At 37.0% G+C, this 12,881-nt stretch overlaps 1 protein-coding gene across 1 annotated transcript in view; it reads left to right on the plus strand.

Annotated features, from left to right (window-relative positions):
- CHMP4C (charged multivesicular body protein 4C) overlaps window positions 1-9,534 on the plus strand; it is a 28,205-nt gene extending 18,671 nt beyond the window's left edge. The window contains exons 2-5 of the mRNA XM_002819218.5: window positions 3,070-3,247; window positions 5,376-5,490; window positions 8,164-8,317; window positions 8,502-9,534. Of these exons, the coding sequence (XP_002819264.1) occupies window positions 3,070-3,247; window positions 5,376-5,490; window positions 8,164-8,317; window positions 8,502-8,566 (512 nt within the window). The 3' untranslated portion in view covers window positions 8,567-9,534. The remainder of the gene's footprint in view (window positions 1-3,069; window positions 3,248-5,375; window positions 5,491-8,163; window positions 8,318-8,501) is intronic.
- The last annotated feature ends 3,347 nt before the right edge of the window (window positions 9,535-12,881 follow it).

The following is a 12,881-nucleotide window of genomic DNA, read 5'->3' on the forward strand; positions in this document are numbered from 1 at the left end:
TCTAAGCGGCAAAGTGTTCAAGAGGAAGTACAGCATAAAAGTTTGGAAAATTTGCAGCCTGATGATGGAATAGAAAAGAAAACCTCATTTTCTGGGGAGAAATTCAACCTTGCTGCAGAGATTTCAGGGAGATTAAAGAGGCAATTACATCTATAAAACAAGAATAGGCTGCCATTAAAAAATGAGCAACTAAAGAACAAGTTTTTAGAAGTTAGAAACATAATTTTTTAAAAAAGCGTAAAAAAGTAGAATGAATATAGCTGAAGACTAAATTAGTGATCTGAAAATAAAGTCAAGGAATTCTCCCAGAATATAGATCAAAAAGACAAGGAAGGCTGGGTGTGATGGCTCACACCTGCAATCTCAGTACTTTGGGAGGCCAAGGGGAGTAGGATTGCTTGAAGCCAGGAATTTGAGACCAGCTTGGGCAGTATAGCAAGACCCTGTCTCTACAAAAAAATTAAAAAAAAAAAAATAACTGGGCATGGTGACATGTGTCTGTAGTTGCAGTTACTCTGGAAGCTAAGGCAGGAGGATTGCTTGAGCCAGGAGTTCAAGGCTGCAGTGAGCTGTGATTGTACCACTGCATCCAGCCCGAGTGACAGAGTGACACCCTGTGTCAAAACAAAAAAATATATAGGATAGAGCCAAAGAATACAATGTTTATCTTATATTATAGGCATTTCAAAAGAAAGAAAACAGAATGTTTTCAGGGTGTGTGTGTAATTGTATATATAATTAAATAAAAATAAATAGAAATTTCAGAAGATAATAGAAATACAGAGGAGAAAAGAGTGATAAAAGAAATAATAAGATACAATTTTTTCAAGCTGAGGGAAGATTTGAGTCTTCAGATTGAAAATACTCACCGAATGCTCAGCTGGAAAAAGCAAAAAACAAAAGATACATACCTAGATGCATACTGGTGAAATTTCCTAACTCTAAAATGTAAAAGAAAGTCTTTAACATTTTTGGAGAGGAAACAAGAAAAGAGATTACCTGCAAAGGGATGAGAATAATTTTATTATCAAACTTTTAAAAAAGTTAGCTATTCAAAGATAATCTTTTGAAATATTTTGAACCTAGCATTCTGTAAAAATCCAAACTGTCACTCAAGTTTGAGGCAAAATAAAGACACATTCAGACTTATAGGCATTTAAATAATTTATATCAATTCACCTTTTCTGGAAAATATAATACTGTAAATTTTGCTCCAGTAAAATAAAGAAGCAATCCAAGAAAGAGGACAATATAGAATATAAGAAACAGTAGTAAGAAATTTATAAATGATTGTTAAAATAGTGTCTGTGAAGCTTATGCTTGTTAAAATTGTGTCTGTGAAGCTTAGGGCAATTGTTAAGAAAGATTTCCTTAAAATTGGAAATCTTTTTAATTAAAAAAACTCTATGAATCATCAGGAACTAATAAAATTGCAGATTATTTCAATAAAAACTTTCAGGGTTTGGAGTGGGGAGGGAATCTTATTTGGGAACAATAAATTACAGATACTGATTAATTTTCAACATAGAAGAAAACTTGTTTAATTATGTGTGTCTTAAGGGTATCCATTAAGAGAATAAATTCAGTATATACAATTGTCCAACAATTAAAGGGAAAAAATGAACAAAGACAATTTAATCAATCTACATAAAGACAGAAAGCAGAAAGAGAACAAAAAGCATAACAAACAGAAAACACAAAAAAGATGACAATAAAGAGACGGTATTGATAGCATACCAGTTACTACAATAAATGAGACTGAGTGAAAATCTTACATTAAGTAACAGAGACTATCTAAATGGGTCAAAAACAATCATAAAAACTAAACACTCATGTAGCGTAATATAGGTGTCTTTAATATGTATATAAAAATAGAATAAAACAATTTTGAAATAGTGGTCTATGTAAAAATTTTTACAGACAAATTGTAATAAAAAACTGGCATATTAATATAAAACAAAATGGAATTCAAGGCAAAAAAGGATGAATTGGATAGAGAGTAATACTTGATTACAATAAAATCCACCAAGAAAGTATAATGGCTATGAGTCTTTGTGCACCATAGAAAAAGCACTGGAATGAACCAATCAAATTTGTTGCAATTACAAGAAGAAATGGATGAAAACAGTTAGAAGAGAGACTTCTCTCCAAAATCTCTGTTGTGATAACTTACCTGCTTTACTTTGAAACCGTAAAACCATTTGAGTTCTTTTGCCAATTCCATTTAATTATCACTTATTTTCGTATTAACATTCTGCTGCTGCTCTTTTCCCGCTCTCTCCCTAAATGCATTATCAAAACAGATATTTTAGGGCCTTTTTTGGTTGCCTTCCAAGTTGCTACAGTCAAGAGGGCTCTACTTCTTTTGTGGTTTTAGAGTGAGGCGTTAGGTTATCTTGTTAAAATGTTAATGGGAAGATTATTTGGTTATCATTTCTCTGAAGGCCCTGCTCTTTTCTCTCACCATTGTGCCATCTGATCCTTGAATACAACTCCAGCAGTGCTGAATTCATGGATGCTCACAGTTAGATGTAACCTCAATAGCCATCTCAAAATCATTTCAGACCAAGACATACAGCTCAGCATTCTAAGTTCTTGTTCCAGCTGCCACTGTCTGCCTTTAAGCAAGTCGCTTCACTTCCCTGGTCTCAATGAACTTGCCTTTAAGAAAATGGGGCTAGAATCAACGGTCTTTAAGGTCTTTATGTTCTCTAAAGGTTTACTTTTTTACTGCATGATTTTTACTCATATTTTTATCTATCCTTTTTCTAAAATCCGACATTGACAAAACATTTCTATGGCATATGTTTTGGAACAGGAAAACTGACTTTCCATCCGCTTACACTTGCCAGATCTTTGGAAGAAAAGAATAATAAAATGTTGGAGATGGTACTAGTTGGCGTAGGTAATTGAGAGAACAATGTGAGTTGTTTATTTCTCAGGTTTATTTTGGTATACTCATTGTCCGTAGTTATCAGCAGGTCTAAGTCAATAGTGGTGCTGAGCAAACATCTCTTGAGTTAGTGTCTCTTTCTCTTTCCTAATAAATGTGGCTTCTCTCTTATTTAGCTGCATTACAGGCACTAAAGAGAAAGAAGAGGTTTGAGAAACAGCTCACTCAGATCGATGGCACACTTTCTACCATTGAGTTCCAGAGAGAAGCCCTGGAGAACTCACACACCAACACTGAGGTGTTGAGGAACATGGGCTTTGCAGCAAAAGCGATGAAGTCAGTTCATGAAAACATGTGAGTGACTCTGGTCTCCCTCTGAATCATAAATTCCCTCAGTGTTGGGAAGAACCTTTGGAACCATATGATGATTTTGGCAGGAATGGGTTTACTCATTTGAGGCTCTTTGACATGTTGAATAAAATACTGTCTCAGAGAAAGATTAAAGGTTATAGCAACAACAACAAAAAAGACCATGAAAAAAGAAAGGGCATTCATTTTTGCCTGTAATGTTTCCCAGTTACTTTATGATTGCTGGAAACTGTACCTGTAAATATTTTAATTCTACAGTTTAAAAAAGGCTTTGATTTCTACCTGTGTGAGGGTGTTGGATTTATAGGATAGTGGCTGTCAAACTTTGGAGGGAATCAGAATCACCTGGAGAATAAATAAAGAGAACACAGATGCCCAGGCTACTTCAACTTGCAAAGTGTTTGGGTCCATGTGATTCCGATGCTAACCAATGTCTGAGAACCACTGACACAGAAGAATAGTCATGAGCATGGATTTGGGGGTCAAATTTTCTGGGCTATAATCCCAGGTCAACTGCTGACTATCTCTTGGGCAATTTATTATACTTTATTCAGTTTCCTTATATGTAAATTAGAGATTATAATAGTACTTACTTACCTTGTGGTTATTGTGAGATTCGATGAGATACTAGATATAATGCACTTAGTATAGTTCCTGGCACAAAGTGAGCACTCAATAATTAATATTCACAATTTGCTTTACATTCACACTGGGAAATATGTCTGGGACCTGATCCTTTCCTTATACTGGACGTGATAGTGCAACCTGGGGCAAGGATGCACAAGAGCAATGAGTGCCTAAGAGATGTAGACAAATTTCTGTAGAGTGGGAAAAGGTGAAAAAGGGGGTGGCTGGGGGCAGTGAAGACAACCTTGCTAACATTTTCTTTTCTGAACAATTCATTAACAATCAGCCTCTATTTTGACAGCTTCAGGGAGACATTAGATCCGTTATCAGAGTCAAAATTCTCTATTGCTTTTGGATACTAAAATGTGTCACAAAATCAGCCTTTCTCTCCAGGCAGCTTGGCAGCATCATACCATCGCATTACATTTGAGAAAAATTTGTTCCCAGGCCCAAAGTTGAGCCATACATTTTTTCATATTCCTTTTAAAAATATATTTGTTTTATATTCAGTATAAATAGAATAATAAGGTTTAAAGATAAGGGATGGTTAGAGGGAGGTAAAAGTATTCTTTTTGGTTATTGCATGAAAATATGTCAAAATAGCTCTTATAGAGTCAGAGAAACTCACAAAAAAATTACTTCCACTGGGAATCAAACTTTTGATATTTAGGCTACTTAATAATGAGGGACAGTGTCACTTCTCTTATATCCAATCAGTTTGGTCTAGTTTCAGAGTTGGAGGAATTATTCATAGACAACCTACTATAGAAACATACCAGAACCTGGCATGTAGACACCGACATGCTTAGGCGGGTGTTTAGGAGCCAGTGAAGCTCAGGTGTTGGAAAATGTCTTCAAAGCAGCTGTCCATCCTGAGCAAGTGGCTACCTAGATTTATTTGCTGCAGTTGCTAATTCTTCTGAGGGCTGTATAGGTTTAATCCTGCTCTCTTTAGCAACCTCTCAGGGTATCGCCGTTATGTGAAAACCCTCAGGGAGCCAGGGTCTCAGAGCCACTAAGTGTTACAGAAAATAGATCTCTAGACTCAGCGTTTAGCTTCAACAAAGGGCTGCTGTCAGATAGGGGCTCCTAAGAGCTGCCAAATCTCATCTAGTTACAGTGGTCCTGGTGGTCTGTGGCAGTGTTTCCTGCAGAGTTGATACACAGCAGCATGTATTTAAATTTGTCATATGCCCTACCAGACAAAATTTCAAAGTGGGTTTATAAATACTGATAGTTATAAAATACTTTTATTTTTAGTGAGTTCCAAATGTAATAGGTATTTACTTAATGTTTATAATATATGGATTATTAAGTTTTTAAAATATGTTATCTTTAAAGTTTATAAATATCATCAGGAATATTCATCCTACTCAAATAACTAAGAATTTATATTAAATGAACTGACTTTTTTATATGGGATTATATCTAAATTCATAATTATAAGTTAAAATTCTAAAATGTTCAACAAAATATGATTTCCCAGGGATCTGAACAAAATAGATGATTTGATGCAAGAGATCACAGAGCAACAGGATATCGCCCAAGAAATCTCAGAAGCATTTTCTCAACGGGTTGGCTTTGGTGATGACTTTGATGAGGTACGTAACCCAATATGAAGAATGCAGGATTGTGGCTGCTATAAAGAGTAGCTTCCTGTCATATACGGTAGGCAGGTTCCCTTACTACTGAAAGAACAAGTGATATTTGTCAGAAAGGTACTTCCCTTAAGAGAAAAATAAAGTGTTGGTAGCTCTGATTTAAAGGAAAGATTAATATAGTTTGGCAAACAGCCGCCTAATTAAGTTTTCAGCTATTAAGGAAAGAACAGCATGTGATTGTGTAAAGTTAGTGACTTTTAATGGTTGAAGCCTAAACAGCCCCATTACGAGGAACTGAGTGCTCGCACATCTGGGCAAAACAAAGTAGACGTTTTCATTCTGCATGAAACAGACGTATCATGCTCTGTAGCTGTTAAATTAGAGGTTAGGCTGCCTCTGTTTATTACTCAGGCTATGAAACCAAATAAATGTGGAGTGGCATTAGTAACACACACATTCCATTTAGATTAACCAGTCCAATAATACAGACAGACTATAATTATAATGGTGATGTCTGCACTGTGAATTTCAATTGTTCTGCTCAAAGCACACACAAGTAGGACTAGTACACATTTAGAAACATTTCCAAAGCTTGGATTAGCATGGTAAAGAATCCAACTTCCTGCATCTATGTGATATTAAAAATAACACATTTAGCAAGTAAGACCTGGTTCCGTGGAATCCCCAAAAGTGAGAATGGGGTATCAATACCTTTTAAAAATGGTGTAGACAATGGGTCAGCAAAAATATGGCTTGCAGGCCAAATTCTTCCCATGACCTGTTTGTAAATCCCATAAGCTCAGGATGGGTTTCACAATTTTAAAGTGTTGTAGAAAACAACGACAACAAAGGAGACTATGGGGCAGAAGAAAACATGCAGCCTGCAAATCCTGCAATATTACTATTTGGGCCTTTACAGAGAAAGTTTTTCAACTCCTGATGTAGACTAGTAAACATCTAATGAGTACATTATGATATGGTGGAAAGGAATCTGGGCTTATGTGGATATCTGGGCTCTATCATTTGTTAAAAACTTTGTGTAAATCTCTTTTACTTTTCTGAGTTTTAGTTTGCTTATCTGTGATAATGAAGATTATTGGATCCCTGGATTATCTCCAAAATATCTTAAGTTCTAAAATTCTTTTCTCAATGGTCAAATTAGTGTTTGGTACCTAAAGGATGAAAATGATGGAGGAGATGATTACTCTGTTGTTATCATATGTTATATCATAACATATAAAACATTAATATGTTTCTGCTGCTGTTGATAATGATCATGCACTATTGGCAATTCTGGTCATACATTCGGCATAGAATAGCTTGTTCTGCCATTACTATATTTATGGTATTTGTCCCTAATTGTTTTGTGAGCCGAAATAGGACACCAGGGTATTCATTCTGATGCCATTTTATTCGTATAGCCTGTGGAGATCCATCAAGTACACAACTATATTGACTGTGCTATTTCATACGGCCCAGTGCTATACACCTTCATATTTTCTTTTCTTTTTATGAGGCGAATTTAATAGAGGTCAGACAATTTTTAGCTTGCTGCAATTCTGATACCCACTGACTTAATCAAATGTTGTAGTTGGCTTAAATATCTTCTCTCTTTCCCCACAGTGTTATTACTCTCACTTTAATATTGGATAATTATTTGTTTATGTGCCTTCCCTGCACATTTGAGTGTAAGCTCCTTGAATATAGTGAGTGTTGATTCAACTTTGCATCCCAGCACTGAGTTCAAAATCTGTCCAGGAGTGAGTGCTCAATACATTTGTTGAATAATGAATGAATGAATTCTCTCATTCGTTATTCATCCATGAAAGAAAAATCTACTTGGTTGAATATAAGGTGTCCCAAGTCATTTCTAATAGTGACAACCTCATAATTCCATCAATGACAAGTTCAGCTGTGACTCCCAAATTCTCTCTGAGAGGGGTTGGACTCTACTTGAGGACTTATGGAGCCAGTGAGATCTGAACTATCTGAGTCATCTCAGAATTGGCATAAGGTGACTTACATCTTTAAGGTCTCAAACTAGCCTTGTCTCTCAAAAGTTTTTGGGACAGAGAATAGTTTAAGATTAAGCCAGTCTCTCTCGGACTATTGCTAAAAGAAAGAAATACAGTATACCTATCTTGAATTGAACTTTTCTTAACCCAAATGCACAGCATAATTTAGATTGGCTTTGGTGATTTGATAAAAGAACCATAGTATCTTTAATTCTTTTTACTTTCTGGATGTTATGGTTTTGCTATACCTGTTGTTTTACTTTCAATAGCATTAGCCCAAAGAAAAACATTTATTTCCACCAATTAACATTTTGTGGATTCTAAACAGTAGAAAAGAACACATTGGAAAGATGACAGGCAAGGTGTAAGTTTCCCAGAAACTGTGGGGAGGTTATATATTCAGCTAGCACAAATTACTTGAATGGCTGTTTACTGAAGTATTAGAAGATTAACTACAACAAATTTGCACAACCCAGAATATTCATTTTTTAATCAATCATTGCTCAGTGTTGCAAAAAAGACTTAGTTTTAAAATAAATATTCCATTTCACTGGGTTCTCACATATCAATTGGGTAGCAGATGTTCTTGTTATTGTGTTTGAGGAAACCCACGTCTTGAAACGTTAACTCCATAATTCTTCCTTTCTCCTGTGTTCAGGATGAGTTGATGGCAGAACTTGAAGAATTGGAACAGGAGGAATTAAATAAGAAGATGACAAATATCTGCCTTCCAAATGTGCCTTCCTCTTCTCTCCCAGCACAGCCAAATAGAAAACCAGGCATGTCGTCCACTGCACGTCGATCCCGAGCAGGTCTGTTACCCAGCTCAACTACATGTGGTCAGATAGTTGCCTGAAATGATAGCCAGGCCCATACTTTTTAGCACATGTTTTTGATTTCATATTGAACACATTTTTATATGTAATTCATACCTGTTTTCTATGCTGAAAGTGTGAATGTCACCAATTACTAATTTTTATCTATTTTATGTTCCAGCATCTTCCCGGAGGGCACAAGAAGAGGATGATGATATCAAACAATTGGCAGCTTGGGCTACCTAAACTAAAATACATTTTTGATACCTAAATTAATGAGCTGTAGATAAAATATAAAAAATGTTTTTGCCAAGTTCAGAAGTTAACAAAGACTCTGCTTTATAATTATATTGAATGAATAATTGTGTTTTAAGCCTCCTAATTAAAAGTAAAAGAGGAGTCATGTGTATACATAGAATCAGTGATGGAGGCCGGGCATGGTGTCTCATGCCTATAATCCCAGCACTTTGGGAGGCTGAGGCAGTTGAGACCAGGAGTTCAAGTCCAGCCTGACCAACATGAAGAAACCCTGTCTGTACTAAAAATACAAAAATTAGCCAGACATGGTGGCAGGCACCTGTAATCCCAGCTACTTGGGAGGTTGAGGCAGGAGAATCGCTTGAGCCCAGGAGATGGAGGTTGCAGTGAGCCAAAATCATGCCACTGCACTCCAGACTGGGCAACAGAGGGAGACTCCATCTCAAAAACTAAAAAAAAGAGATACATTTAGTATAGCGGGGGTTGGGGGGGGAAGTAACGTTATTTCCTATGCGAATGATGTGTATCCATGTACCCATGGTAAATGTAAATATACTGTGTCTCTTTTGGGAGCACCTTCTAGTAGAGGAGTCTTATATGAGTCTCTACATAAGTAGTTTCACTTGAGTTTTGCAGTTTGAAATCTTAAAGGAGCTTTAATTGACATTTATTATACCAATTAAGCTTGGAATGGGGCAATGGATGCATTTCCCAAAATGTGTGAAAGCACTAACAGCTTACATTGCTGAATGAGAATCTCCTGGGTGTAATTTAGCCACTTAGGGAACTGCGTGAACACTCCCAGGCCATTATGATGCTGTTACAGCTTCAGTGTATAAATGCATGAGTATTCTTTCTGTTCTGTTTTGTGCTCTCTTGTACATTTATTTACCCTTTACAGAATATTCCTTGTAAATACATAAAAATATTGGCAATTAAAAGTATATCTTGAATAAGATGTTGGCCGTTATTATTTTTAAATGAAAATAAATTACAAAATTATGTATTACCCATAATAGATCATGGACCATCAAATGACAAATATCATTTAATAAGATATTTTAGTGTTCTCTACATTTGCTTACCAACATGGTGGAATGGAAAGAGCACTGGACCCGATGGTAGGAGTCCTGGGTTTTAGTCCCTGCTCTGACACTAACACAAGCCTTAGACTCTCTGAGCCTTTGTTTCTTCACTGGCAAACTTAAGGATTGGACTGGATGATTTCTAATGATTCCTTCCTGCCACAGGCCTTTTGCACATTCTGTTCTCCTTGGCAATCTTCCTACCCTGCACAGCGCAGGTACCAATCTTATTTATTCCTTAAATCTTAGTTAAAAATGTCCTTGTTTTGGGAAACTTTGCTTGATTGCCCAAAGTCAGTTTTTCCCTTATATGCTGTTGCAGTGCTCTACCTCTGTCATTTCTTATCGTGGTTTATATTACATATTTACTTGAACAAATCTTTAATTATTGTTGCTCTTCCCTGCTGAGCTGTGCTAACCACGAGGGCAGGGACTGCATTTCTTTTAGTTCAATAGTTGATTCCCAGCATTCTGCAGTTTCTCATGAGCAGGCAATCAGTCAGTATTTATTAAATGAAGGGCAATTAACAGTTTATATCTTTTGGGCCATGATAGAATAACAGGACCTAGATTTAGCTTATGCTCTTAAACAACTGGAAAACTGGAGAAAATACAGGAAACAAAATTTTTTCAGACATTGGACAACAGGCAGCACTGGACAATGTTTCCCGGGAAGGGAAACCAGTAATGTGAGCACTTCCATGACCCCAGCCCCTGCCTACACAGGGAAAGGGAAACCAAGTAGAGCCTGGTGGTCTTGCTGAGTTGAGAAAATTTGTGGGGAAGAGTGCTAGAAAGGAAGTTTCTGCAGAGATTGAGAGAGAGAGAGGGATTGAGAGACAGAGAAAGAGAGCCATAAGCAGGAGGGCGTGAGCTATCTGTGGTCTGAATGTTTGTGTCCCCACCCCCTAAATTCATGCATTGAAATCCTCACCCCTAAAGTGATAGTATTAGGTGTTGGGCCTTTTGGGAGTTGATATTATTAATGATCAATGAGATTAGAGCTTTTATAAAATAGGCCCAAGGGAGCTCATTCATAACCTTCCTCCATGTGAGGACACAATAGGACACAATAAAGAAGGTGCCATTGATGAACCAAAGAGTGAGCCCTCACAAGACACCAAATTTGCTGACATCTTGACCTTGGTCTTCCCAGACTCCAGAACCATGAGAAATAAGCTACCCAGTTGATGGTGTTTTGTTATGGCAATCCCAGAAGACAGAGAAAGAGAGAGGGAGACAAAAAGAGAGAGAGAGACAAAGAGGGCAAAGTGGTGGTGGGGGGATGGGGGAAGAGAGAGGAGACGCGAGAACTTTGGAACTCAGCAGGAGAGTACTTTCAAATCTTCCTCTGAGAACCAATCTGCATACATGTGTGAGGAAACTACTGACACCAAGAAGAACTGCTGGAAAGACAGGCAGATCAATCTCCAGAGCACACACAGGTCCAGGAATAGCTTATATGTCCACTAGCCAGAGTGGAATGACCTTCTAATACAGGGGGCATTAGGTTCAGTTCTCAGAAGGGTATTGCTTCAGTAGTGGGGCCATATTACACCTAGACTAAAGGGCACACCACACAAAGCCTAAAAGCAAACCTCAAAAGTATCAAATGATTCCAATTGACTAAATTGCATCCCAGAAAAAAGCCCCTAAATACTTAAAGAAATATAAAAACTATCAATTAACGGTAACAAAATGAATAAAACCTTGGCATCCAATAGCATAAAATTCACCAAGTCCAGCATTGAGTCAAAAATGTTCAAGCATGCCAGGAAGCAGGGAAATACAATCCATAACCAGGAGACAAACAGTAGGAACAGACTGTGAAATATGTCCAAGAAAGGAGACGAAAAGCATGATTGTGTTGAAGAGAAAAGTGGAAAATATTTTAAAAGACCCAAATTGAAGTTCTGGAGATGAGAAGCACATGATCTGAAGTGAAAAATGAGGAATATCATGGATGACATTAACAGCAGATTGGACACTGCAGAAGAAAAGATGAGTGAACTTGAAGACATAGCAACAGAAACAATTCTAAATAAAACACAAATAAAGAAAAATACTAAAAAAAAAAAAAAAAAAAAAAAAGGAAAAAAGAACAGAGCAAGAGTGAGCTCTGGGACCACATCAATCAGCTTAACATGCAGGTAATTGGAGTTCTGAAATGGTGACGGTGGGCTGGGTGGATGAGGGGCGATTTGGCAGAGGAAACAGAATAGAAAAAAACCTTTGAAGAAATAATGGCCAAAAAATTTCCAAATTTGTTAAAAATTATAAACCACAGTCCAATGAAACTCAACATACCTCAAGCAGAAATCCCTGTGTCCTTCAATAACAAAAGTTATTGTAGAATGTTAAAATGTCAAAATCTCATGAGTGAAGTCTGGGAGATGTCTGAATGTCTCTCCTCACTCTAATTAAAATACCTAGCCGGTTTAGCTAGACCTGTGAGATCCAAAGAGTATGCATTAACCACATGAAATGAGCATTCAATAAATGCTAGTACAATTGAGAAACTGAATTTATAACTCCATTTAATTTTCATTAGTTTAAATATAAAAACTGACATGATTCATTTATTAAAAAACTTTAAGTATGTTCAGAACTCCTTGGGTATGTGAATTGACTTTTTATTTTCATTCTTTCTTTCTTTTTATTTATTTATTTATTTGATATGAGGTCTCACTATATTGCCCAGGCTGGACTCAAACTCCTGGGCTCAAGCAATCTTCCAGCCTCAGCCTCCCAAGTAGCTGAGACTATAGGCATGTACCATTGAATCTACTTCTTTTTTGAGATGGAGTCTTGCTCTGTCACCAGGCTGGAGGGCAGTGGCGTGATCTTGGCTCACTGCAACCTCTGCCTTCTGGGTTCAAGAGAATCTCCTGCCTCAGCCTCCCGAGTAGCTGGGACTACAGGCGTGTCCACCACACCCAGCTAATTTTTGTATTTTTAGTAGAGATGGGGTTTCCCCATGTTAGCCAGGATGGTCTCAATCTCTTGATTTCGTGAACTGCCTGCCTTGGCCTCACAAAGTGCTGAGATTACAGGCGTGAGCCATTGTGCCCGGCTGAATCTACGTTTTCAACTGTAAAATTTATGAAGTCTTTATACAAACCGAGCACTTCAAATGGAAATTTGCATCTCATTTAAAATGCACTCTAAGTGTGAAACACTCATTGGACTTCAAAGACTTAGTATATTAGAAAGAATAT

Source organism: Pongo abelii, chromosome 7 (genome assembly GCF_028885655.2).
Source record: "Pongo abelii isolate AG06213 chromosome 7, NHGRI_mPonAbe1-v2.0_pri, whole genome shotgun sequence".
Classification (NCBI taxonomy): domain Eukaryota; kingdom Metazoa; phylum Chordata; class Mammalia; order Primates; family Hominidae; genus Pongo; species Pongo abelii.